The following is a 22,367-nucleotide window of genomic DNA, read 5'->3' as shown; positions in this document are numbered from 1 at the left end:
GCCCGGCCCCGCTCCCTCACACCCCCCCGGCCCCGGCAACTGCCGCAATAAATCAATAGGAAAATAGAGGCTGCCAGTTAGACTAAACAAGTGCATTTGCAAGGATTGCTAACCCTCATTAATCACTCTGACAGTCCTAAAAACACATTTCCCCTTTAATGACTGTATTTGGATAATCAGAGCCTTTTCCTCGTGGCGCGGGGTGACTGACGGCGGCTGCGATTGCGGCGAGCGCCGGCACCGGGGTCACCGGCGAGTCAAGCGCTGGAGGTCGCCGGCAGCTCGGGGCTGAGCCGCAGAAGTTGCTGTTGTGCACCGGGGACGGGGGGGGCCGGTGCAGCCCCCAACACGCCGGCCCCGTGTCCAACACCCACCTGCCTTACCCCACCCCAAACCATCCCCTGCCAGCTGCGTCCGAAAGGGCCTTTTTTTTTTTTTCTTTTTTTTTTTTTTTTTGTCGCTCTGCCTTCCCTTTAGGTGACTTTTGCCTCCTGGAGAGGTTTGAAACCTCGCACATTTTTCTGTATAAATGATGCAACACATTAATGCACAGCACATTATGAAAATGGTAATTCAAACCCATACAACTCTAAATTAAGCCATACATTATCCGACCCACTCAGCCATATATTTTGTAGAAAGACAGGATTGAATCAAATCAAACCGAAACTGTGGAGTGCAGGTTGTTAGACAGAATGATTAATAAAGTGCATCCCAGTGCTCTTATTATAAAATGAATTCTGCAATAACCTGGGCATACATTACATAGGGAGTTATTTAATATATTGGCAACACAATCATTCCCTCCCAGATAAAGCCCCCGAGTGCCGGCTGCTATCAGATGATACTTTGCAGTGTCTACACAGTCTGGCCCCGGTGCTGCAGTCTTTAGGGAGGGAAAAAAAAATTCCTGGGGGAACCTTCTGCGCGGCAGGAGGAATCCGAGCAGCCTCCAGCTCCCGCCGTCGGCGGAGGGAAGGCGCACGGGCTGGGAGCTGGGAGCATCCTGGTGTGAGGAGGGGTTTGGGGGCACGGGGGAGATGGATCTTTGTGCCCAGCAGCTCGCCCTGCCCTGGGAGAAGGGCTCCGGTGGGACAGGGGGGCTGTGGGAGCCCCTCGGCCCCTGCCTGGGCTGCTCCGCGGCAGCAGCTCGCCAGCTGGCTCACGGCACGGCCACGGCAGCCCCGAGACCCAGTGTCGGCCGCGCTGGGCTAGTGCGCCTCGTGGATGGCCACGGGCACGGCGGCATCGCCCTCTCGCCCTGCGGCTCTCCCCGGCCGGGGGAGAAGCCCCGCGGCACGCGGCTACGGCCGGGGACAAGCACGGTGGCACAAACCGCCGCGGCAGGGCCCCGCGACAGGCGCGGCATTGCGGAGCGGCGGCTCGGGAGCCGGGATTGGCGCCGGGGAGCCGCGAGGCCGACACGGAGCAGCCTCGCCGGTGGGAGTGGGGGCCCCGTCCAGGGAGCAGCGATGCTCCCGAGGGGTTGGGGGCCCCGGCAACGCCTTCGAATGCCACCGCGCAGCTCCGCGGCACAGGGGACGGCGGCACAGGACCTGCCCCACCGCGACACGGCCAACGTCGGCCACGACGCCCAGAGCCAAAGGGTTCAGCATCCGGCGGGGACGCGGGGAGGGGGGACACCGGCGCGGTGGCAGCAGCACCGGCCTGGCCCCCCTGTCCTGCCGGGCTGAGCAACAGCCTCCGCAAAGCCCCCCCTGTCCCGAGCCCAGCCCTGCTAATCCCAGGCCCTCGTCCGGCAAACGTCCCCCCGCGAAGGAGCGGGACCACCGCGGGCAGGGCCGGACCCGAGCCACGGTCGCAGCGGGGGCAAGGGGTAGCCACGGACCCGCAAAACCTGCCTCCCCCCAGCCGTGGGGAGCTCGGGGATGGTGCTGGCCACCCCCCCGCCAGCCGAGGGGAGAGTGGCCCCCCCAGCACCACCAGTCTCCCCCATTTGCAGCGGGAGAGCCCGGGCAGGGCCCTCCCCACCGGCCGCATGCCCACGGCCACGCTCGCAGGAACAGGCCAAAAAATTAAAAAAAAAAAAAAAAAAAATCCCACTGGCAAAACAAGTCCCCGTTTTAAGCGCATTATTTTTCAGCTCAAAGGACACAAAGGAATTTAAACACAGGGCATAAGGCAATATAGCGAAGGCAATTAACTGGGATTAATTGCATGACTCACCCAAAATGCAACACGAGTAAAGCGCTCAACGGCAGGGGAAAAAAAAAAAAAAAAAAAAAAAAGTGATGTGGGGCAACAGGAGCACGTGGGATTTCGAGGGGGAGTGGGGGGCACGGCCGGGGGGTCCCGCAGCAAAGGGTGGGCTGCTGCTGGAATAAAAGCCCCTTCCTCGGGGCACGGGGTGGGCGGCAGCGGGGCCCCCCCGCCGGCAGCAGCGCCTTGCCGGCCGCGGCTGGGGTGCGCGGTGGGGGGCAGACGGCGTTTGTCACCCCCCCGCGCTCCTCGCACCGACAGAGGAAAGATTTGGGGATGGGGGGGGACACACACACGCACGGAGAAGCCCCCGCGCCAGCTCGCAGGCGCCCGCGCACCCCCTCCGCGCGTCCCGCACCCCGGTTCGGGTGCAATTCCACTCCCCCCCCCCCAAAAAAAAAAAAAATAAAACCCGCCCGAATTTCTGCAGCGGCTGCAGCGATGCGATTGTTGCCATCGCTGCCGGGGGGGGGGGGGGGGACACAGACACACACACACGGACCGGGGGGGCTCTGCCATCGGTTATCGAGCTCCATCGCCTTCTCGAAGCTTCCCCCGCCGCCACGCACGAGAAACCCGGGCGCTGCCCCCCCCCGGCCACACGCACCCGCGCGAGGAACCGGGGAGCCCGCGGACGCCCCTTTTTTTTTTCCCCTCCGGGAGCCCCCCCCCGGGACGGGCAGCGATGCCGGGGAAGTTGGGGGGGGGGGGGGTGTGTCCCCCCGAGCCGGGTCCCGGCACCCCCGGGGAGGGCGGGGGGCTCCGGGGCTCGCGCCGCCGCCGCTAGATGGCGCCAAGAGCCCGCGAGCCCCCCCGGTACCGGCGGGGGGGGGGGGGGGGGGGGGGGGGGGGGGGAGACCGGGACGAGAGAAGACACCACAGGGTGAATATAACCAAGAGTCATTTATTAACAAAATCAGACTTACCACGCCGGAGCTCATCCACCCGCCACGCTCGCCGCCCTCCCGGTGCGCACCGGTCCTGGAGCCGCCGCTCGTCGGGGTCCCCCCCCCTCGGGGTGTCGTGGGGAGGGGGGGACACACAAACACACACGCACAAACACCCCCGGTCCTGCCCCCCACGGCGGGTGGGGAGCGGGGGGTGCGGGCGGGGCTGCCCGCGGCGTGGGATGGGGGGCGGGGGGCGGCCGGGTTTGGCCCGTCTGTTCGCCGCGGCCGCCCCCCGGCCCGGCCCCGACACATTGCAAAAAAAAAAAAAAAAAAAAAAAAGGAAAAAATAATAATAATAAAAAAATGACATCTGTTAACTTTACAAATGAAGAGGAACAGAATCCCAGAATGATAAACACGGAGAGGGAAGGAGGAAAATGCCTTTTTTTTTTTTTCCTTGTGTGTCAGGAGTCATGCAAGAATTTCTCAGGGGGGGAAATTAAGAAGGGGGAAGAAAAAAAAATTTAAAAAGGAACAGAAGGGACAAAATAGGAAAAATAAAAGCCCCACACCTGCAAAGTAAAGAATTTTTTTCTTTTTTTTTCTTTTTTTTTTTTTTTTTGGACACAGACTTTTTGCATACCATTGATTCATTGGTGTATTAATGCACTTATATTCCCAGCTTTAAGCTAACATACAGTAAATAAATACACAGTCCAAGGAGGGAGCGGGGCGGGCTGGGGCGAGGAGGAGGAGGAGGAGGAGGCTGGAGCAGGGGCTGCCGGAGTTACTGATATCCCAGTGCGGAAGCTGAAGTTAGTCTTTGGCCGTAGAGCGCGTACGGAGAGTAGTAAGGTCCGGCGGCCGGCAAGGAGGGCACCGGCAGCGCGCCGGCCGTGGGCAAGTGGCTCTTGCCGTAGGGGTGGTACCTGTTTAGTCCCAAAGTGTGTGGGCTCCTCAAGGAGAGCGAGGCCGGTAACGTGTTGGGGCTCCCGGGGGCGGCGGGCGGGAGGTGGAGGTGGCAGGAGGCCGCGGAGCCCAGCCCGGAGGTAGGGTAACCCGCCAAGAGTTTCTCCGCCCCCGGCAGGGCTGTGTGGGTCCGTAGGTGGGTGAGCAGCTCCTCCGAGGTGGCAAACCTCTTGTCGCAGGGTCCGCTGGCAGACACCCAGTTGCATATGTGGGGCAGGGGGTCGTTCTGCAGCATGAAGCCGTAGGTGTAGAGGGGGTGGCCGGGCAGGCTGGGGGTGCCGCTGGAGGAGAGCGTGGTGTGCACCGAGTGCAGGGGGTGCGTGGGGTACACCAGGGGGTATCCGCTCTTCAGGCTGCCGGGGTCGTGCACGCAGCTGGAGCAGTTGCTGGAGCCCAGGTGCGAGGCGCTGTGGTAGCCCAGGCAATACGGGTCCCGGCATAATCCCTGCATGAAGGAGGGCGGCGAGGCCCCGGTGAGCGGGCTGGAGCTGGGCGGCTTGCCCGGCAGCCCCAGGGCCCCCGGCAGCTGGCTGCCCACCAGGCCCGGCTTGGTGGGGTCCAGCCCGGGCACGAACTGGGACGGGTACCCGGCGTAGGCGCCCACGATGGAGCCGTGGTAGCCGATGCTGGAGGGCGGCAGCGGGAAGACGGAGTGGCCCGGCTTGTAGGGCGAGACGGGGGCCACATGGCCGGCGGGCGGCAGGGCGGGGGGCTCCGATTTGCGGCCCGAGGGGGGCTCGCCGTGCGCCCCGGGCTCCGCCACCCCGCGCCCCAGCCCCCCGCCCGTGCCCTCGGGGCTGGGCTTGCCCGCCTCGGGCTCCTTCTTCTCCTCGGCGCCCTTGGGGTCGGCGTGCTGGGGCGAGGCGCCGCGGGAGCCGCCGGGCGAGGCGGCGGCGTGCGGGGGGAACGGCGGGCAAGCGGCGCTGGGCACCCGAAAGCCGGCCTTGTCCGCGCCGCCCTCCTTGCGCGGCTCCCCGCCGCCCTTCGAGTAGGGCTTGAAGCTGGACTTGTCCTCGGGGGGCGCGTCCCCGCTGCCCGGGGGCTTGAGGGCGGCGGGGCGGGCGGCGGGCTCCTTCTCGGCGGCGGGCAGCCCGGCGGCGGCCACGGCGTTCAGCTTGGAGGAGGGCGGCGGGTCCGGTTTCCCGATCTGCGAGCAGGTCTGGGCCAGCAGCGCCAGCGGGCTCTTCTTGGCGTCCAGCTGCGGGCGGAGCGGAGCCGGGTCAGGGGGGGACCCCGACGGCGCCCCCGGCCTCCAACCACCCCCCCCCCCGGCCCTTCCTCCGCATCCCGCCCCCCAAAATCCCGGGTCCGGCGGGGTCGGGCCCGGCGCTGAGCCGGGGCGCGGGTGGATGGCGGTGCTGGGGGGGGGGGGGGTTGGGGGGGCGATGCGCCCGGCCGGGGAGAAGAACCGGGGGGGGGGGGGGGGGGGGCAGCCGGGCTGCAGAGGCGGCGGGCGGAGGGAAGGAGCGGCTCGGGGCGAGCCGGGAGCCCCGGGAAGAGCCCGGCCGGGAGCGGCGGGCAGGCGGGAGCCCCGGGGTTGGGGGGGGGGTTAGGGGGGGCGGCGGGCACTGACCTCGATGGGGCTGACGGGCGTGGAGGAGAGCGGCTGGAGGTACTCGGGGTGCAGGAGGTGGCCGCCGTGGGCGCTGAGCATCTTCAGGACGCGGATGGGCAGCCGGCTGGCCTGGCGCAGCGGGTCGGCGGGGGGCGGCCGGGGCGACGGGGCGCCCGCGGCTCCGCGGCTCGGCGGGGTCCTCGGCCGGGGCCCGCCGGGGGCACCGCTCATTTGGTGGGGGGGGGTGGGGGGGGGGAAAGGGGAAGGGGAGGGGGGGGGGAGGGCGGGCGCCGGGCTCCGCGGGGCCGGGCCGGGCCGGGCGGGCGGCGGAGCGGCGGCGGCGGCGGCCCCGGCGAGACGAAACCCTTCCCCGGCCCCACCGACACGTCAAATAGCCCCGATGGCGGCCGCGCTCCGAGGGGGCCGGCGCCGCGCACCAATCCGCGCCCGGCCGGGCCCCCGGGGCGGGGAGAGCCGCCGGTGGGGGGGGCGAACCGCCGGTGGGGGGGGCGAACCGCCGCCGCCGCCCCGCGCCGCGCCGCCGCGTGGGGGAGAGACGCCCACGGCCCCGCCGGCGCGGAGCGGAGCGGGGCTCGGTGCTGCTGGCACGGCTCGGCACGGCATGGCACAGCCTGGATGGCACGGCTCTGCTGGCACAGCTCGCCATGGCATGGCACAGCCTGGATGGCACGGCACTGCTGGCACGGCTCGGCACGGCATGGCATGACACGGATGGCAGAGCACGGCAGGGATGGCGTGACTTGGCATGGCGTGGCACTGCCGGGATAGCGTGGCGTGGCATGGTGCTGCTGGCGCAGTTTGGAATGGCATGGAGTAGCCCAGCTGTCAAGAGTGTGGCGTGGCTTGGCATGGCACGGCACAGCTTGTATGGCGTGGCATGGTGCTGCTGGCACAGCTTGGCACAGTTTGGCACGGCATGGCATGGCTCAGATGGCATGGCATGGCACTGCTGGCTCAGCACGGCATGGCATAGCTTGGCTGGCAGAGCATGGCACGGCATGGCATGACTCGGCATGGCACAGCTGAGATGGCAGAGCGTGGCTCGGCTCTGCTGGCACGGCCTGGCACCGCCTGGCACGGCTCGGCTCAGCTGGCACAGCTTAGCATGGCCCAGCACGGCTCCGCGGGCCCGGCCGGGCTGGTCACGGCTGCGCTGGCACACCTTGGCACGGCCTGGCTGCCGCGGCATCCCACGAGCTCAGCCTGGCGCGGCTCAGCACCCTGCTGCGGCGGCTCCCGCAGGGCCCGCACGGGTCCCACACGAAGGTTTTTGTGCCGCAGGTGCGGTGCCCGCCAGCCGTTGGATCATTTCTCTCCGCGGCAGCGAGTGCCTCTCACGGCTCTCGGGGCAGCGACCGGCCGCCACCGTGTCCCGCCGCCAGTAAACCCGCAGCCGCCGGTGGGAGCCCAGCGCCCCGGTAACGGCGCCGACCTTCACCCGGTCCCACAAAAAGCAGCAATTCCCCCCCGTGCCTACAACCCCCCTTCCTTTCAGGGCTTTTCTACTTCCTCTGGTTTGCAGTCTTAAAAATTTGCCACTGTCAGTGCAGACCGCTGTATAACTAATTAAGCTTCCTAACAATTAACTTCCTATTTCTAGTTACCTTTTCCAGCTGTCTTTGAATTAAATTCACAGACCCCTGGGACTCCACAGGGGTGGGGAGGCTGAAAATCCCCGTCCCACCGCCATCAGCCTTGAGGAGCCGAGGCCCAGGGATAAATCTCGGCGCTTTCCCCTGGTCTCGCCCGGCCTGGAGCAACATCCAGTGTGGGGGGGCTGCGGGGTCCCGGCGGGGCTTCCACGGGGAAAACGGGTTTGGGAGAGACGTGCAAAGGGATGGGGACGTGGTGTCATGGGAGAGAGCTGGGGGGGTGAGTACTGAAAACCCTTGGCCTGGGGAAAAGGGATGTGGCGTCCTCGGGAAAGGGAGGCGAGGAGCTGGGCGGGTGCTCCACGGCGAAGGGCCCCGTGTCACGTCCCCAGCGGCGGCGGAACAAGTGTTTTGTGCGGGGGGCTGGTGTCATCGCTGCGCTGCTAAAATCAGGGCTCATCTGGAACAAATTCCGTGCCGAGCGCCCGAACCCACCCCTCTGGCTGGCGCCGTGTGCCACCCGCGTGTTTAGGACTCTGGATGTTCGACATTTTCGGGTTTTCCTCTGGCCGAAGGAGCATCCTTGGCCCAGGGCAGGGCCATGGCGATTGCTCGTGGCAGAGCCGGGGCTGGTGGGAGGGAACCGGCTTCCCCGGGGCTGTGCCCGCTCCGGGCAGCGCCGCGGCACAGACCCCCCTCCGCCCTCCCTGGGTTTGGGTTTCAGTCCCTCCCGCCTACCCAGAGAGGGAGAGGGGGAAGAGGGAGACACACAGACACCTCTAATTAATCATATTAACTCCTGACAGATGCTTTATGTTCCAACAATGTTGCTATTATTAAGTTCATGCGGCCACCCCTCACCAAGCCCGTCTGCGCCAGGTTCTGGGAAAAAAGGCTTTGCTGGATTTCCCCAGCGAGCACCGGCATCGCCCCGGTGCAGCCCGACGCCAAGTCCCGCTTCTCCAACCTCTATCAATCACGCCGATGGTCAGACCTGTCAATTTTCCCTCTTTGTGAGGCTTTTTTCTTCTTTTCCCCCCCCCCCTCCCAAAGCTGACCGCAAGATTGATTCAATCCGGACAGCGGGGATGTAAACGGAGAGGCGCTGCCTTTCAAAGGAGCCATTCAAGTAAGGAGGAAAGGGAAAAAAATCTTTCCTCAAAGTCACTCGAGTTGTACGCCAACAACAACACGGCCTTAACAAAATAACATAAAATAAGGTGGGACAAGTGCGTAAGAGCAGCGGCGGTGGGAGCCGCTCCCCGGCGGATGCTGGAGCGGAGCGAGGGCACGAAGCGGCGAAGCCCCCGGGGCTGCCCCGCGGCCTGGCCCTGCCCGGCGCTGGCGCGTCCCAGAGTGTTTCTGGTGCCAGCGCGTGTTCGCTGGGGCAAAACGTCATGGAAGGGCCGTCGTGGGTAACGATGAGTCCTGCTCGGTGTCAGCGCCCTTCCCATCTCTGGTTGTCTTCTGCCTTCTAAAATCCGTGCGGGTCCTGTTCTCATGAAGGGCAACAGCGACCAGAGAGAGGGAAAATCAAACTTCCTTGTGCCGGGTCCGGTTCTGCTCCGCGACAAGTCTCTGCTCAGAGAACGCCCGCCACAACGGGCGCGCGGATCAAACAAGCGAGACCACTCGCCGAATGAAAGTAACGGGGGCATCAAACGAAAAGCAAAATATTTGGAGTAAAAGTAAAGCCAAAGAAGACAAAAAGCCTCCGCGAGCGCTTTCAGAAATGACTGATGATATTGTCGCTCCCTAATCGGGGCTTGCCCCACCTGGGCTGCTCTGAAAGAGGTTTTATTTTTCCAAGGACGAATCCCAGCGCAGAGCCCTCGCAGCGCTGATGGACTCTGATGTTTTTGCAACCTGCAGAGCAGGGCCGTGGAAGAGGGAATTGTGTTTTTCTTTACGTTTAAGAGCTTTCGGCTCTTGGGGTGACTCCCAGGCCGGGCTTTGGGGTGACACACACTGCGGGGGTGCCCCTCGCTCCGCAGGCCCCTTTCTGGCCTCGTCCCACCGGTTCTGGGTGGTGCAGGAAGGTACTTTCCAGAGGAAGGCACACACGATGCTCCAGGTATTTTTTAAAGACGAGAGAAAAGCCAACTAGGAAATGAGCGATGTGCAGGTACTGCTGGAAACCCCCTCGGCCCCAGCCCTGCCCGCGGAGCTGCCTGCGCAGGGCGCGTGCCCTTCGCGCGGGGCAGGACAGCGAGCTGACTTCTAGGAAACTGCTGTCTGAGGCTGTCGCTGTACAAACCACGGCCTTAGACACGTAAATATTAACTTAAATACGTAAATATTAACTGCATCAAAAGAAAGTGTTTTTCCTGGGGAGTCAAGTGTGTTGCTTTACCTGCCCACTTCTCAATACCCTCTCCAGCTCCGCGACACGTTCTGGATCCGCAGAACGTTGCTCTGAGCCCTCCGAGCTCTCCGTCTGGCGACTCGGGGAGACGCCGGCTCCGGGCACGGGCACCCCGAGTCCTGGGGGAGCCACGGGGGTGCAAAGCGGGTGGAGAAGGAGAGAGGCACCAGAGCGCCGCAGCCCACGCGGAAAATAGCGGTGGGGTAAGAGGAGACATGAATTTAAATCCCTACAACTCGTCCAGCATCTCTCCCTCTGCCACGCTCGTCCCCGGGAATAAACACCTTCCCCGTTCCACTGCTGCTGGGTGCGGGTTAGGGGGAGCGGGGAGAACCCCTGGGTGCGGGTTAGGGGGAGTGGGGAGAACCCCTGGGTGCGGGGAGAACCCCTGGGTGCGGGTTAGGGGGAGCAGGGAGAACCCCTGGGTGCGGGTTAGGGGGAGCGGGGAGAACCCCTGGGTGCGGGGAGAACCCCTGGGTGCGGGTTAGGGGGAGTGGGGAGAACCCCTGGGTGCGGGGAGAACCCCTGGGTGCGGGTTAGGGGGAGCGGGGAGAACCCCTGGGTGCGGGGAGAACCCCTGGGAGCGGGTTAGGGGGAGCAGGGAGAACCCCTGGGAGCGGGTTAGGGGGAGCGGGGAGAACCCTCCTCGCCCGGCACAAGCGGGACCTGCGCAGGGGTGGGCACCGTCGCCCACCTCAGCGAGGGGCCGTTTCCCCGGGGACGGGGCAGAGGCGGCTCCACGACGCTTCGGAGAGGCCGAGCGCTCAGGCCGGCACTTGCTGCCCACCTGAGATTTCGTGGGTGAATCCTCCCCCGCGGCCACCCCGCAGATGAGGCGGAGGCAGTCGCAGCCCCCCCAGCTGCCGAGTCAGCGCTTTCCCTGCCCCGCTCCCGTCTCCCCCGTCCCTCCTCTCCCCGGCGCCGCGCGCGCCGAGGCCTCGCTTTTAGCTGCAGCGCAAGTGCATAAAAATGATCTTATTTATTACAGGAGACATGTTTTAAAACAACTGACAAAATTGCAAGATGTAAAACGACAAGCGAGCGCTTTTTCTTTTTTAAACCCATATAGACTTCTGGCAATGATAAAAATAGTGTTTTCTTTTTTAAAGTTGGAATTAATCTTTCTTTCCAAAGCAATCGCGTAGCAGGAAAAGAAGGAAGACACTTAGATATTAACTGATCCTCGCTGGGTGATGGTTACTTATTGAATAGCCGGGTGCTCGCTTTCCTCCGCAGAGCGATTAACGTTAAAGAACGGCGCGAACATTAAAGCAAAAAAAAAAAAAAAGGTGAGGGGTTTCTTTTTTTTGTGTGGGTTTTTTTGTGTTTTTTTTTTTTCCCCCTCCCCTGTTCCCTTGATGTGTGACTAACAGCTGTTTTTCTGTGTGACAAACCAGTGGGGCCTTCCTGTTGTTGATGTAATGAAGCTGTTTCCTGGTGTGAAATTCTACGGGATAAATTGCAGGAGGGGGAGGAGAACATCCCCCACTTATCAAAGTGCTTCGGAGGGGAGGGCAGCGGATCAAAACAGGCAGCGGGGCTGGCGCTGGGTCACAGAGACTTTACTTAAGGCTTTTTTTTTTTTCTTTCTTTTTTTTTTTCCTGTTTATCTCTAAGTTTCGTGCCGCTGCGGGGAGCGTGACGCTCTCCACAGCGATGGGTTGTGAGTCAGGAGAGTTTGGGGCCTTTTCCCCAAGGAGCCGGACTTACCGAACATCACGGTAGCGCTGCAGAGAGCTGTACGAAGCAGCCTAGCGTGTGTGCCTCAGTTTCCCCATCTGTGAAATGGGAGGGCGACGGCGACCCACGACGTCCCTCGCCATGGGAGCGGAGGGAAGGGCCCCGCGGCACCGGCCCCCCCAGAAGCGCCGCGGGGACGCGGGCGGTTCCCTGCGCTGGCACCGGCTCAAGCGCTTTTGGGGGATCTGCCTCGGTGGGTTCATTTAGTCCTCAGACACCCACAGAAAAAAAAATCACTCTTACCTCTGTTTTTCTTTTTTTCTTTGCCAGTATTAGTTAATTAAACTATGCAAATTAAAACAACTTAATTTCTATAATATCAAGACCAGAGCCTCAAACCATTTGGTGTAGCTCATCTGGCATGTACGTTACATAAAATGTTTGGAGCGGCTCTAATAAAAATGAAAAAGGCTGTAAATCAAGTTTAATTTATTCATTTTCTGTATGGTATGAAAGCATGCCAAAATCAGATTATTTATGAGCCCTTCATAACAATAGGCATTTTTATTGGTTGCAAATGACAAAAGGGGTTCTCAGAGGGATTTTTTTCTTCTTTTAAATTTTTTGAATGCCTTTTCAGAAACATTTATTTTTTTGGACTCTATGATCTCAAAGAAAAATGTTTAATCATTGATACAGTAAAAATAATTTATATTTAGATACTGAAAAACACATCAGGCTTTAGAACATAAATACACGGAGCTAATCCAGCCCAAAGGCTCAGGCGAATGCTGCACCACAGGTTAGAGAAAAGAGCTGTGATTTATACCCGCTTCCTTAAATTTCCCATTAAGAGTATAATCTCCCATAAGTCTTTCAGAAAACGTCTGAGCCAGTTGGGTTTTTCCTTTCGCTTCTCCAGATCTGTTTGGTGGTCGATGGGCGCGCGCGTGCTCTGCGTGCGCGGTCACACGCGTGTGCCCACGCGCTCTCCCGCCGGTGGCTTTTCTCTCTCTTTGCCCCTCCACGGCTAAATCACAAAATCTCTTTCTCGGTGGGTCGCTGAACCCCCTCCCCGAGCTCTCGTACAGGTGGGGCAGGTCAGCGGGCCTGGCGCGCAGAGAATCACGGATAAACCGGCCGCGGGTTGGCTTCTGCCTCCCGCTCTCTGGCTCCTTTAAGCCCCGCTTTGTCCGTTTTCTGGCACAGCTGGACCCAGCGGTGGGTTTGGCGACCAGCGGGGCGGCGGAGGGCAGACACTCACCGTGACGCTCGTGTCGGTGTCGTGGTGGCCCCGTCTGTAGCGTGCGGTGACGGGGGCGAGGGCGCTGGGCCTAACGCCCCCCCCGAGCCCTCTGTGCCAGCACGGAGCGTGGCACCGCGCCGGTGAGGAGCCTGCGGCAACCCAGAGGGCAACGTCCCTCCTCTTCGAAATGTTGGGGAGCGGTGTTAGCCAGGGCAACCTCAAACCCTCAGGTTTTGGGGGCAGAGAGCTGGGCGGGAGGGGAGCGCCCGCAGCCCCCCGCAGAGGAACGGCGTCCCTCCATGATGGGGACAGTGCCACGGGGACGCGGGTGCCCCCCTGCCCGCAGCATCCTGGGCCTGGTGGCCAATGGCCGCCCGGCAGCGGGGAGGAGGCAGGAGGACCCCAAAACACCTCGTGGAGGTGGACAAAAGCCTGGCTGGGTTGTGCGGGGAGGTGGTTTGGCTTTGCCAGAGGGCTCTGGGTAAGTGTGATGGGGAGGGGCAGGGAGACACCCCCTCCCACAAGAACAGGGGCTTTCTCTGTGCCCAGCCTGGCTGATCCTGACAAAAAAAAAAAAAAAAGAAAAAAAAAACAAGAAGAGAAAAAGAGGGAACCCCCTCCCCAGGAGAATTAGCATCCAGGATCTGTCAGTCACTGGGAGCTTTTGGTAAAAGGGGCCCCTTGTCAACCTCTGCCTTTGATGTGACTGGGACGGAGGTGCTCAATTAAAAGCCTATCAGTCTGTAAGTAAATCAACGCCTATCAGGCTTGTCACATCAAACAAACGATTATTGCACGAACCCGCCCACCCCATTAATCTGGCTGTTCCTTCTTGACAGCTCAGGGTCAGGGCACTGTAAATCCTGCACTGGATTGCAGCCACCTGGAGCAGGATTAAAGCAGCCCCGCAGCATGTGCTGCTGCACCCAAGGACTCCCCGGCGGCTGCGGCGGGGGGTAACCTGTGACCCCGGCGGCTCTGGGGTGCTCGGCGCGGCGCTGGGGTCCCCGTCGGGCCTGAGCTGTGGAAGGTACCACAAGGCCGTGGCAAACGCCGGTTTGTGTTGGCCTTGGGGATGGTGGCACTGAGAGCTCAGCACCCGGCTCGTGGGTGCTCGGCACCCAGCGCCAGGCCAGTATCGCCAGCGCCCGTCTGGCTGCCGAGGTGAGGTGGAAGCAGCTCCAAGGTGGCTCTGGGTGGCTCCGGGGAGCTGCTGTCCACAGGGACGGTCGCGCCGCAGCCCCAGGCTCACACGTTGGGGGTGTTTGGCCGCCGTGGCCTCGGTGGGCTGGCTCAGACCCCGCCCTGAGCTCAGCGGGTCGCCTGTGACCGCGGGCAGGGCTTGGACCTTGGGGAGCCTCCTGGTAACTTCCAGGTGGAAGGAACCAATGGGTTGAGCTTTGGGGTGCTCTAGGTCTGGATGAGCGGCAGCGATCCCCGGGGTCACCGGGGTTTTCCCATCCGGTCACTCAAGGCAACTGGGCAGCAACTGGGGCTCCTGCCCTCACCCGCTCGGACCCACCACGGCTCCGGCACCGCGGCCTCGGAGCCAACGGGGAGGAGGGTGCTGGAGCCCAGCAGCGGGCGGAAGGCGGCCGGGGCCGAGAACAAGCGGCTCTATTCAAGGGAAGGCAGAAGCCAAACTTTCTTGAAAAGCCTCTGTGCTGCGGCGGGAGCAGCCTCGGGGCAGCCGGAGCTTGTGATTCCTGCACACAGAGGCAGAGGCTCTTTTCATTAAGCAAAAACCGAGCCTCAGCTCACACGAGGGCAGCGACAGGGAGCGGGGCGAGCCCCGGGGAAGCTGCAGGTTGTGTTTTGGGAAGGGGCTCAACGCCGTTGTCCCGCCGAGGGCTCTGCGGTCCCCCTGTGCTGGCTTTGCCCCCATGGAAGAACCTGCACCCCCCACGTCTGAGCCCGGCTGTCCCTGGGCCAGCGAGACTTTCGGCCTCACGCCTGGGTGGAGGGATCTGCCCCACGCGCGGGCCCCGGCCCAGGGGAGCATCCCCGGGGGGCTGGTGACGAGAGGTGTTATCCTGCAGCCGGCAGCAGGATGCTGGGATGGGAGGGACTTTGCTCCCCTTGCTGCCGAGGCCTGTTATTAGCATCTTCCCTCTCCTGCGGAGCCCGGTGCCTCGTGTGCAGCTTTGGCTCGCTCTCGCCGCGCCGAGCCGCCAGCCGGGGCTGCCCTGCCCGTGCCGAGGACGGACGCCGGCTCTGAGGGCTCAGGGGGGGCAGCGCTGCCCCGACACGTGCGGGGCTGATCTCCCTGCCTCAGTGTCCCCGTCTGCAGCGGGGCTGAGACAGCACTCGCTGCTCCCGGGGGGTGCCGCAGCCCCACCAGGCCGGGATCGCAGCGTGTCCGCGCGCGGGCGCTCGCTCGGCGCTCGCCGAAGAACCAGGCGCAGCACCGGGGGACGAGCGGGTGTCACCACGCGGCCCCGCGAAGCGCGCGGAGAAAGCGAAGCTGCCGCGTCCATCCCTGCCTCGACGCCCCCGCCCGCGCCAGGAGGGGGAGGCGGGAAAGGCGAGGCCGGTGCGAGCGGAGGTGACACCAAAGAGGAGACAGACTCTCACCGCACATTTGATACGGTGGCACCAGCCCTTTTGGCGATAAGGGACGGCCATCACCCCTCACCCCTGCCCGCGCACCCGCCCGGCGCCCTCGGCTCTCCCACACACGTCAAGCAACACCCGCTCGCCCCGGCAGATAAGCACCATCGTGCCTGTGTCCCCTCCGTGCCTGTGTCCCCTCCGTGCCTGTGTCCCCTCCGTGCCTGTGTCCCCTCCGTGCCTGTGTCCCCACCATGCCCGGCTGCCTCTGCCCAGCCCCGGCCCTGCCATGCCAGACACTGGTGGGAAGGGGGGAAAGAAAATCCCCTTTGTCACCCGCTGCTCCCACCCCAGCACATTTCACAGGGGAAGAAGAGTCGGGGGTGCACGGCCCGGGGGATCTGGCCCTGTGGAGTTTATCTCCCATAGATGATCAATGCTGAGTTTAAGTAAGGTTTATTGGTATCTGTAATTTAACATGACATATTTCTAACACGAATTACTCTGAGATCATCATGTGCATAAAATATGACAGGAATCTTTTAAGTGCAAGCATAGTTCTCAGTTAATTTAATAAGTGAGATGGAAAATGGAATAGCATTAAATTTAATATTTTACATAATGCTCCTACACTTCCTTCACTTGCTGCTGGCATCATTTGTTTTCCCTTCTTCCTCATTTACAGCCTGCTCAGCCCAAATTGCCCTGGAGCCCGGCCAGGGAGGGGGGTGCTGCCCCCTCGAAGGGCTGCGGTGAGCCCCCCAGCGCTGTCCCCACCTCTCCCCCACCCCACGCAGAGGGAATGGGGCGCTCGGGGTGCCCCCTCGCCTCTGCTGCCCGCAGCCACGGTCCTTGCGGGTGCTCGGCGTGTGCCTCGCGCTCGGCGCCACCTGCGACCCCTGGGCCCGGGGATCCGAGTCCCGCGGCTGAGCCATTTCGGCCACCGGTCACCGCGCTCGGGTCCTTCCCGCAGGTCTCGGCAGAACGACCTGTTTCATACGCCCCGTGCTGGATCACCACGCAGCTGCCCTCGCCGCTGTGAAACTCAACTCGCTCTTTATTAAGAAAGCGGTTTCCAAGGTGAGCCTGCAGCCAGCATCTGGCCCCGTGCACACAGGCACGTCCAGGGATCTTCCTCCAAACCCTCCCCGCTCCCCTTCGCCCCCTCCTCCCGCTCCGAGCCGGCAGCCACCAAGAGCAGAGCAGCCGCTCAGCGCGGGGACAAGGCCAGGCCTGGCGCAGGGCAGCGCTGCTTGAAGCTGGCGGAGCCGTCGCACGCGACGGGCCCGTCCCGCCATCCGCCGCCGGGACAGAGCAGGGTGGTGCTGGGCGGAGGTGGGGGCTCCCTCCCTCAGACGGGTGCTCTGAGCAAACAGCCTTCTGCCTCGTGGGTAACGCGGCTGGAGGTGGGTAAGGGGTTAATTCAAACCACACGAGCTAATTTACAGGATGTAACTGCCCCCAGCAAAGCCCACTTGACCCAGCGAGCCCGTCCCCGTGGTGTGTCACTCTCGTCCTCGGCTCTCGCTCGCCCTCACCCCACCACGACTGGTGCCAGAAAATCCAACCTGACCCACTTTTACAAGAAAATCACCCAACAGCCGTGCCCAGGCTCCCCATCCTGCACATGCCAGGACCTGAAGCACCCGTGGTGGGACAAATCCCCCCGAGAGGGATGGGGTTCAGGGGGGTGGAAGCCCCGGGGCCGCCCTCACTGGGGTGGCGGCGGATGCTCCGCGCCAGGTTTTGCGCTCGCCGCAGGATTCGGGTGCCCGCGCTGCAGAGGGGATCGATACGGCTCTTAGCCTTGTCCCTTCCCATTGAGCCTCGGCGCGTGATTTAAGGGGCTCCGGTAACGTGCGCTGCGGCCGCGGACAAGGTGTTAACACCGAGCTGGCGGGGTTATGGCTGCAAAGGAGGTGGCAGGGCCGGCGCAGGATTGGTCCCTCCAGCCCTTGTCTGCTCTGGTTCAAAGGGTTCCCGTGGCTGCGATGAAAGGAGGGTTGTTGGAGGGATTACAGCGGGGAGGGGAGGCTGATGCTGCTGGGAACGGAGCGAGCTCTTTATCGGAGAGTAGCAGAGCCTGACAGCGCTGTAACTCTCTCTTCTTAAGGAGATGAGCTTGCAATAAACCAAGGAGCACATTAGAGGTAACGAGACAAAATGGCAGGGTTTTGAAAGCCCAGCAGAAGCAATAATCCAGCCTGGAACAGAGAGAGCACTCAGCTTACCTCTGCCTTTTGGAAACGCTGCCGTGTTTTTGCAGCGCTGCCAGAACAGTTCTTTACTGTAACTTGGAAAGTCTCGGACGCGGGTTTCAACACCTCGCTCTCACACCACATAATGCAAAAGTTAATTCTACTTTCAGGCTGATGTCAACATTCCCCTTTATTGCCACAGCGAAATGTGAAGACTACATTAATTTGCATTTGCTGTGTGCGAGTAACGCGTTCCAGATAATCACGGTAACTCCTCAAAGGTATAGACGAGAATTTCCTGGATAATGTGCTGGATGGAAAAAGCTGATGGGATCCAGGAGGAGGAAATGGCATTGTGTGTTTTCATAACTCCACCTGGAAGCAGCGCAGCCCAGAAACACAGGCTGCAGTGCTGCAGAGCTGGGCTGGGCTGGGCTCGCCTCGCCGTGGGGAGGGCGGATTCGGGGGGCCGGGGGGACACGGGCATCGCTTGCTGGGAGAGACCCCCGGGGGCCAGCAGAAGCAGGGTGTAAGGAGCCACCACGGAAAGCTGCGGGAAGGGATGTTCTCCTCCCATAAGACTTCTAACACCAGGCGGCTGCTTCTCCATAAAACAAACAACCCATCATTAACCAGGAGCCAAACAATTATTACTTTAAGGGACGTGCTGAACACATAGATGCTTCGTCTGAGATAGTAACGAGCCTTTGTCTATGGAGCCGAAAAATATACCGAGCCCTGGGTGCCCGCACAGAAACTCGCCTCGTGCCTGGCAGTAAATTAAGGGGCCTGAATTCAGAGGATCCTCCCGCACGTCAGCGCTTCGGCCGGGATATATCAGCCGAGGGAATGGATTTTCCATCTTCCCTGATATATCTCGTGCCCCAGACGACGGCAACGATCGCACGTCAGAGCTGAAGGTTTCACGGGGCTTTGCGCACCGATGGCCGGGCTCCGGGGAGCTCATCCCCGGGGTGCGGGGAGCAAAGCTGCGCGGGGAACCGGGCTGCCGGGGCACGGGGCTGGCTCGGGGCTGCGGGAGGGGACGGGGCACCCCCACGGGTGGGATCCTTCCCCTGCCCCGTCCCCGTGGCTGCGCTGGCGCCCGCCCGGCGTCAAACCGTGTGCGGGGATCCCGCGATGGCGTGTGGGAGCGATGAATTCATTTCCATTTATGATCTGTTATGATGATACCCCTGAAGGATAAAAGTCTATACATAATAATCTCTCTCTTCAGCTTTGTTAACAACTTCAATTAACAGAGAGCTGTGTAATGCTTCATCAGCCGTTTGGATTACAGATGAAATTAAGCCATCATATTTATGAACTACGCAGTGAGTTCGAAGAGGACTCCACATATTTTACATTTAATAACTTGCCCTCTCATTTTATTTATAACGTTAATAATGATTTGGTGGCTGCTTTGGGGGGAAAACATAAATGACAATGTGAGGAAGCCGGGCGGGGAGGGCCAGCGGAGCTGCGCCTTCGAGAAAGGGAGCAGCGCTGTCAGTGCCCAGCCATGCACCTCCCCGCTTCGGCTCCCTTCGCTTTTATTTTTGATTAAATTGCCCTGTGAACACAGAGACTTCTGCCTTGTAATTGCTTTCCACTCAGCACTTTCAAAACCCAGGCTGAGGGTTAATGATGAAATCCTGTGGCGTGGATCCGTCGCACCCCCCGGCAGCCAGCACCCCACCAGCGGCCCCGCGTCGGGGCGGGGGGCAGCAGATTTTGGGTGCATTTCATGAATCTTGACCCCCAAAGGGGGATGGATGCCCTGACTCTCAGCTGAAGGGCCTTGCCGTGGAAAAAAAAGGAATAATTTTGTCCCCTAGAGCCGGGCTGGGCAGTGGAACCCGGCGGAGGAGGGCTGCCTCTGCACCGCCCCTTTCTCCTCACCCTTCCTGGCCGCCCGCGCTGGGCCCGACCTGGGCTGGCACCTTGGTGTTGGGGCGCTGGTCCCTGCCAGGGCCTCCCTGCTGGTGCTCTCGTTACCCTCCTTCCCAATTAACCTGCAGGCTGGAAACACGTTGCGGTCCTCCCAGCCTCTGTCTGGAGCACTGGCACGCTGCGAGGCTGAGCAAGGTTAATTAATTTGAGCAAAGACTGAAGCCTAAAAGATGGGGAGCAGCGCATTGAAAGATGATGGCTGGCAAAAATCATTAGAAGCATCTTTCAACAATCTATATACTGTTATCGATCCTGTTATAGATCATGTTCCTTTCCCCTTTTTTGCAGGATCTTCTGGATCGATACAGCAAGTGCATTGAGACTGTAGCAACACATTTAAAACCTTATAAAAGGTTATTTAGTTGCTAACAGTGCAGCAATTTCTGCAAAGCCTGCCAAAAGGTTACAGCTTTTTGGGCATCATAAATTACAGACGACAGGGAAAAAAAGTAAGTGCGGTTTTCTTTATTGTCTCAATGATGGATGGGCTCCTGAACAAGACACAAAATACATCATATCACCTTTAATGGGACCACATTTCTGTAGCCATAACTCACAATTTTAAAATAGAAAATGGTGAAATATGGCGTTGTATATTCCACTCCTGACATATTTATGAGTCCTTCCCTTCTTATAAATACAGTGATTGCTATTTCAAAGCAGCATGTCAGGTATGAGCAGAGCACAAACAGCTGGTGCGATTGAAAAATTATAGCCAGAGTTGGACGTTTTCAAAAACTCTCTCTAGCAGCAGTAAATTTACAATGTTTGCACTAACTGTTATTAAAACCAAATCCATATCTTGGCAACGGGAATCCAGCGCTCGGGACCAGCTGGGGTGACGGTGCCGCTGACAGCCGGGGTGAGCCCAGGGGCTGCTCCTGGGGAAGCATTAAAAGGCGCTTTGGGGGCCCGCGGCTCCGGCCGGGGGTCCCTGGGGGGACGCGCCGGGGCGGTGCCCGCGGTAGCCGCAGCCGCTGCTCCGTGCCGGGCACAGCCAGAGCCGAGGGGCCAAACCTGCAGCGGGTGCCAGCCGGGAGCTGGGCGTGCTGCCGGGCTCAGCGCTGAGCCCCCCGCCGTGGGCAGCTGGGGAGGGGACGGGGGGTCCTGGGCACCGTCTGCGGGGGGACAGAGCATCGCCGTGCCCCGGCACGGGCGGGCAGCAGCCGCCCCATGGCCGGTGTCGGCTGCACCCCAGAGCGGGCTGGCTCAGAGCATCACGCTCCAGCTCTGGCCTCTCTCGAATTTATGCTCCAGTCTGTAATGGCAGTTTAATGTTACGCTAATACACGCTTCGGGTCTGGTGCCATTTCTGTATCATTATTTCCATTCATTCGGCAGGAGGGTTTTACTAGTAAATACCTCGTGGAAGAAATAATCCTGCCAAGAGCCCTCCTGAGCATCACTCACCCCTGGGAGCAGGGGGAATTCTCTGCCCTCATTTAGGCACACAAAAGGCCTCTAATTAGCTTTTTGTTTAGTCCGATTATGAATGTGAGTTTTGACCTTTCAAAGTGATTATCTTTTGAAGCTAACTAATTTGCATAACATCAGTTTCTAAACTACATACACAATCTAGGACCAGACTTTTTTTTGCTGTTGTTCATTCCTTCTCCATTTTTTAATTTTTTTTTTTTTTAGCAGCAGCTACAGCCAGCTGCCGGGCTCTGTGTTTGGGCCCCGGGTGAGGCCCTGTCCGTGTGCTTGGCTCAGCTGCAGTGGGGCAGATCTCCAGCACCTCAGGGATTGGGGTGCACCCAGTTTTGGGGCACGCGGGCTTCCCCCCAGCCCTTGCCCAGAGCTCTGGCCCTGCTGCCACTGGGAAATCTCATCGCCTTGGACGATGTTCCCCTGCGGTCCCGCTGCCACCACCAACGCATGGTGCCCCCCAGGTCCTTGGGGACCCCCCGCTCCCCAGCAAAGCCCAGGGTCCTTTGGGAAGCCGATCCCCGGGTGCAGGGGCGACACCAGCCCCAGCCGACGGCACGGACACGGCCAAGGTCACCGGTGGAGGAGCGGGGAACAATGGGCTTTAACACGTTCTTTGTGGGAGCTAAATTCAAAACTCTTTATCACTGATTTACATTCCTTTATCTGGGCAAAGCCCTCCAGAGGTGCATTTTATTACCCTGGATTATTAAACAAAAACTTTCTGATAATGAGGCGCCGGGATCTCCGCTGTTGCCTTCGGCAGGGGAGCCCGGCCGCCAGAGCCCCGCTCCTGCCGCTGCCGGTTTATCAGCCCCTTGCGACGGGGCTGCCTCTATCTCTGCCGGCGATTAGCCCGTCCCGCGGCGAGAGTTTGTGTCTTCCTGGCCCATCAATAATAGCAGATAAATCGTTGCTTTGGGTAAGTCTTCCTGGAGAGCGTCTCCCGGCACGATGCCTCAAGGGGCTTCCTGGGAAGGTGGGGGGAGCAGCCAACATTTCTGGAGGTAACAGCCCCCCTCTCCTTTCCTCCCCTCGCAGAAGGGGGCCGCGGGCTCCACGCAGGACTAAGGCTGAGGAAACCTTGGCTCTACACCCAGCTCTGGGAGAAACCCCTGTGTGGTTGGAGGCAAAGCCGTGTCCCCCCTCTCCCCCTCAGGCCAGACCTCCAAACCCCCCAAACCCCCCCCCGCATCCCTCCTGCCCAGGTGGCAGCTTTGGGCCCGAACACCCCCGATCCCCCCGTCCACGTCCCCGTGAGACACAGACACGCTGCCGCCATCCCCAGCACACGAGTCCCCTTCCTCCTCGCACTCCTCCCTCCCCAAACCAGCGTCTATAATATTTTCTTTCCTGCACACATGCAAGGACCTCTGAGTTGACTGCTCTGTTTTATAACATTGCTGTTTCCTGGCCTGGCTTTATTACATCTGTTCTTTGGGGTATGGTGTTATAAATTGGGTATGTGATGACGTGTAATCACTAACTGCAAAGCCAATACATTTTCGCTGCAACAGCAGCAAGACAAATAAAGGCGAGCAGGAGAGGCTGGCGAGGCTCTGACAAAGGGAGATATATACACCAGCACAGCCACAGATAATTTAAAAATCTGATTGGGGATTGAAAACAATGTTATCCTAATGGAGCTGGCTTCGCTTTCTGGGAGAATGACCTTAGTTTTTGGGAAGGGTTCTTGCTAA

The 22,367-nt window shown here is 60.8% G+C and overlaps 1 protein-coding gene across 1 annotated transcript; it reads right to left on the bottom strand.

Moving 5' to 3' along the window:
* Positions 1-3,683: 3,683 nt before the first annotated feature.
* ZNF703 (zinc finger protein 703) lies at positions 3,684-5,865 on the bottom strand. The gene is made up of 2 exons (XM_074928460.1): positions 5,653-5,865; positions 3,684-5,277 (listed from the first exon to the last, which is right to left on the bottom strand). Exons 1-2 carry the CDS (start codon positions 5,863-5,865, stop codon positions 3,898-3,900), a joined length of 1,593 nt encoding a protein of 530 aa, XP_074784561.1. The 3' UTR covers positions 3,684-3,897.
* Between the last annotated feature and the right edge of the window lie 16,502 nt (positions 5,866-22,367).

The sequence above is a fragment of the Athene noctua genome, chromosome 28 (assembly GCF_965140245.1).
Source record: "Athene noctua chromosome 28, bAthNoc1.hap1.1, whole genome shotgun sequence".
In the NCBI taxonomy this organism is placed as follows: Eukaryota; Metazoa; Chordata; class Aves; order Strigiformes; family Strigidae; genus Athene; species Athene noctua.
This window is presented reverse-complemented; position numbering and strand designations above follow the sequence as displayed.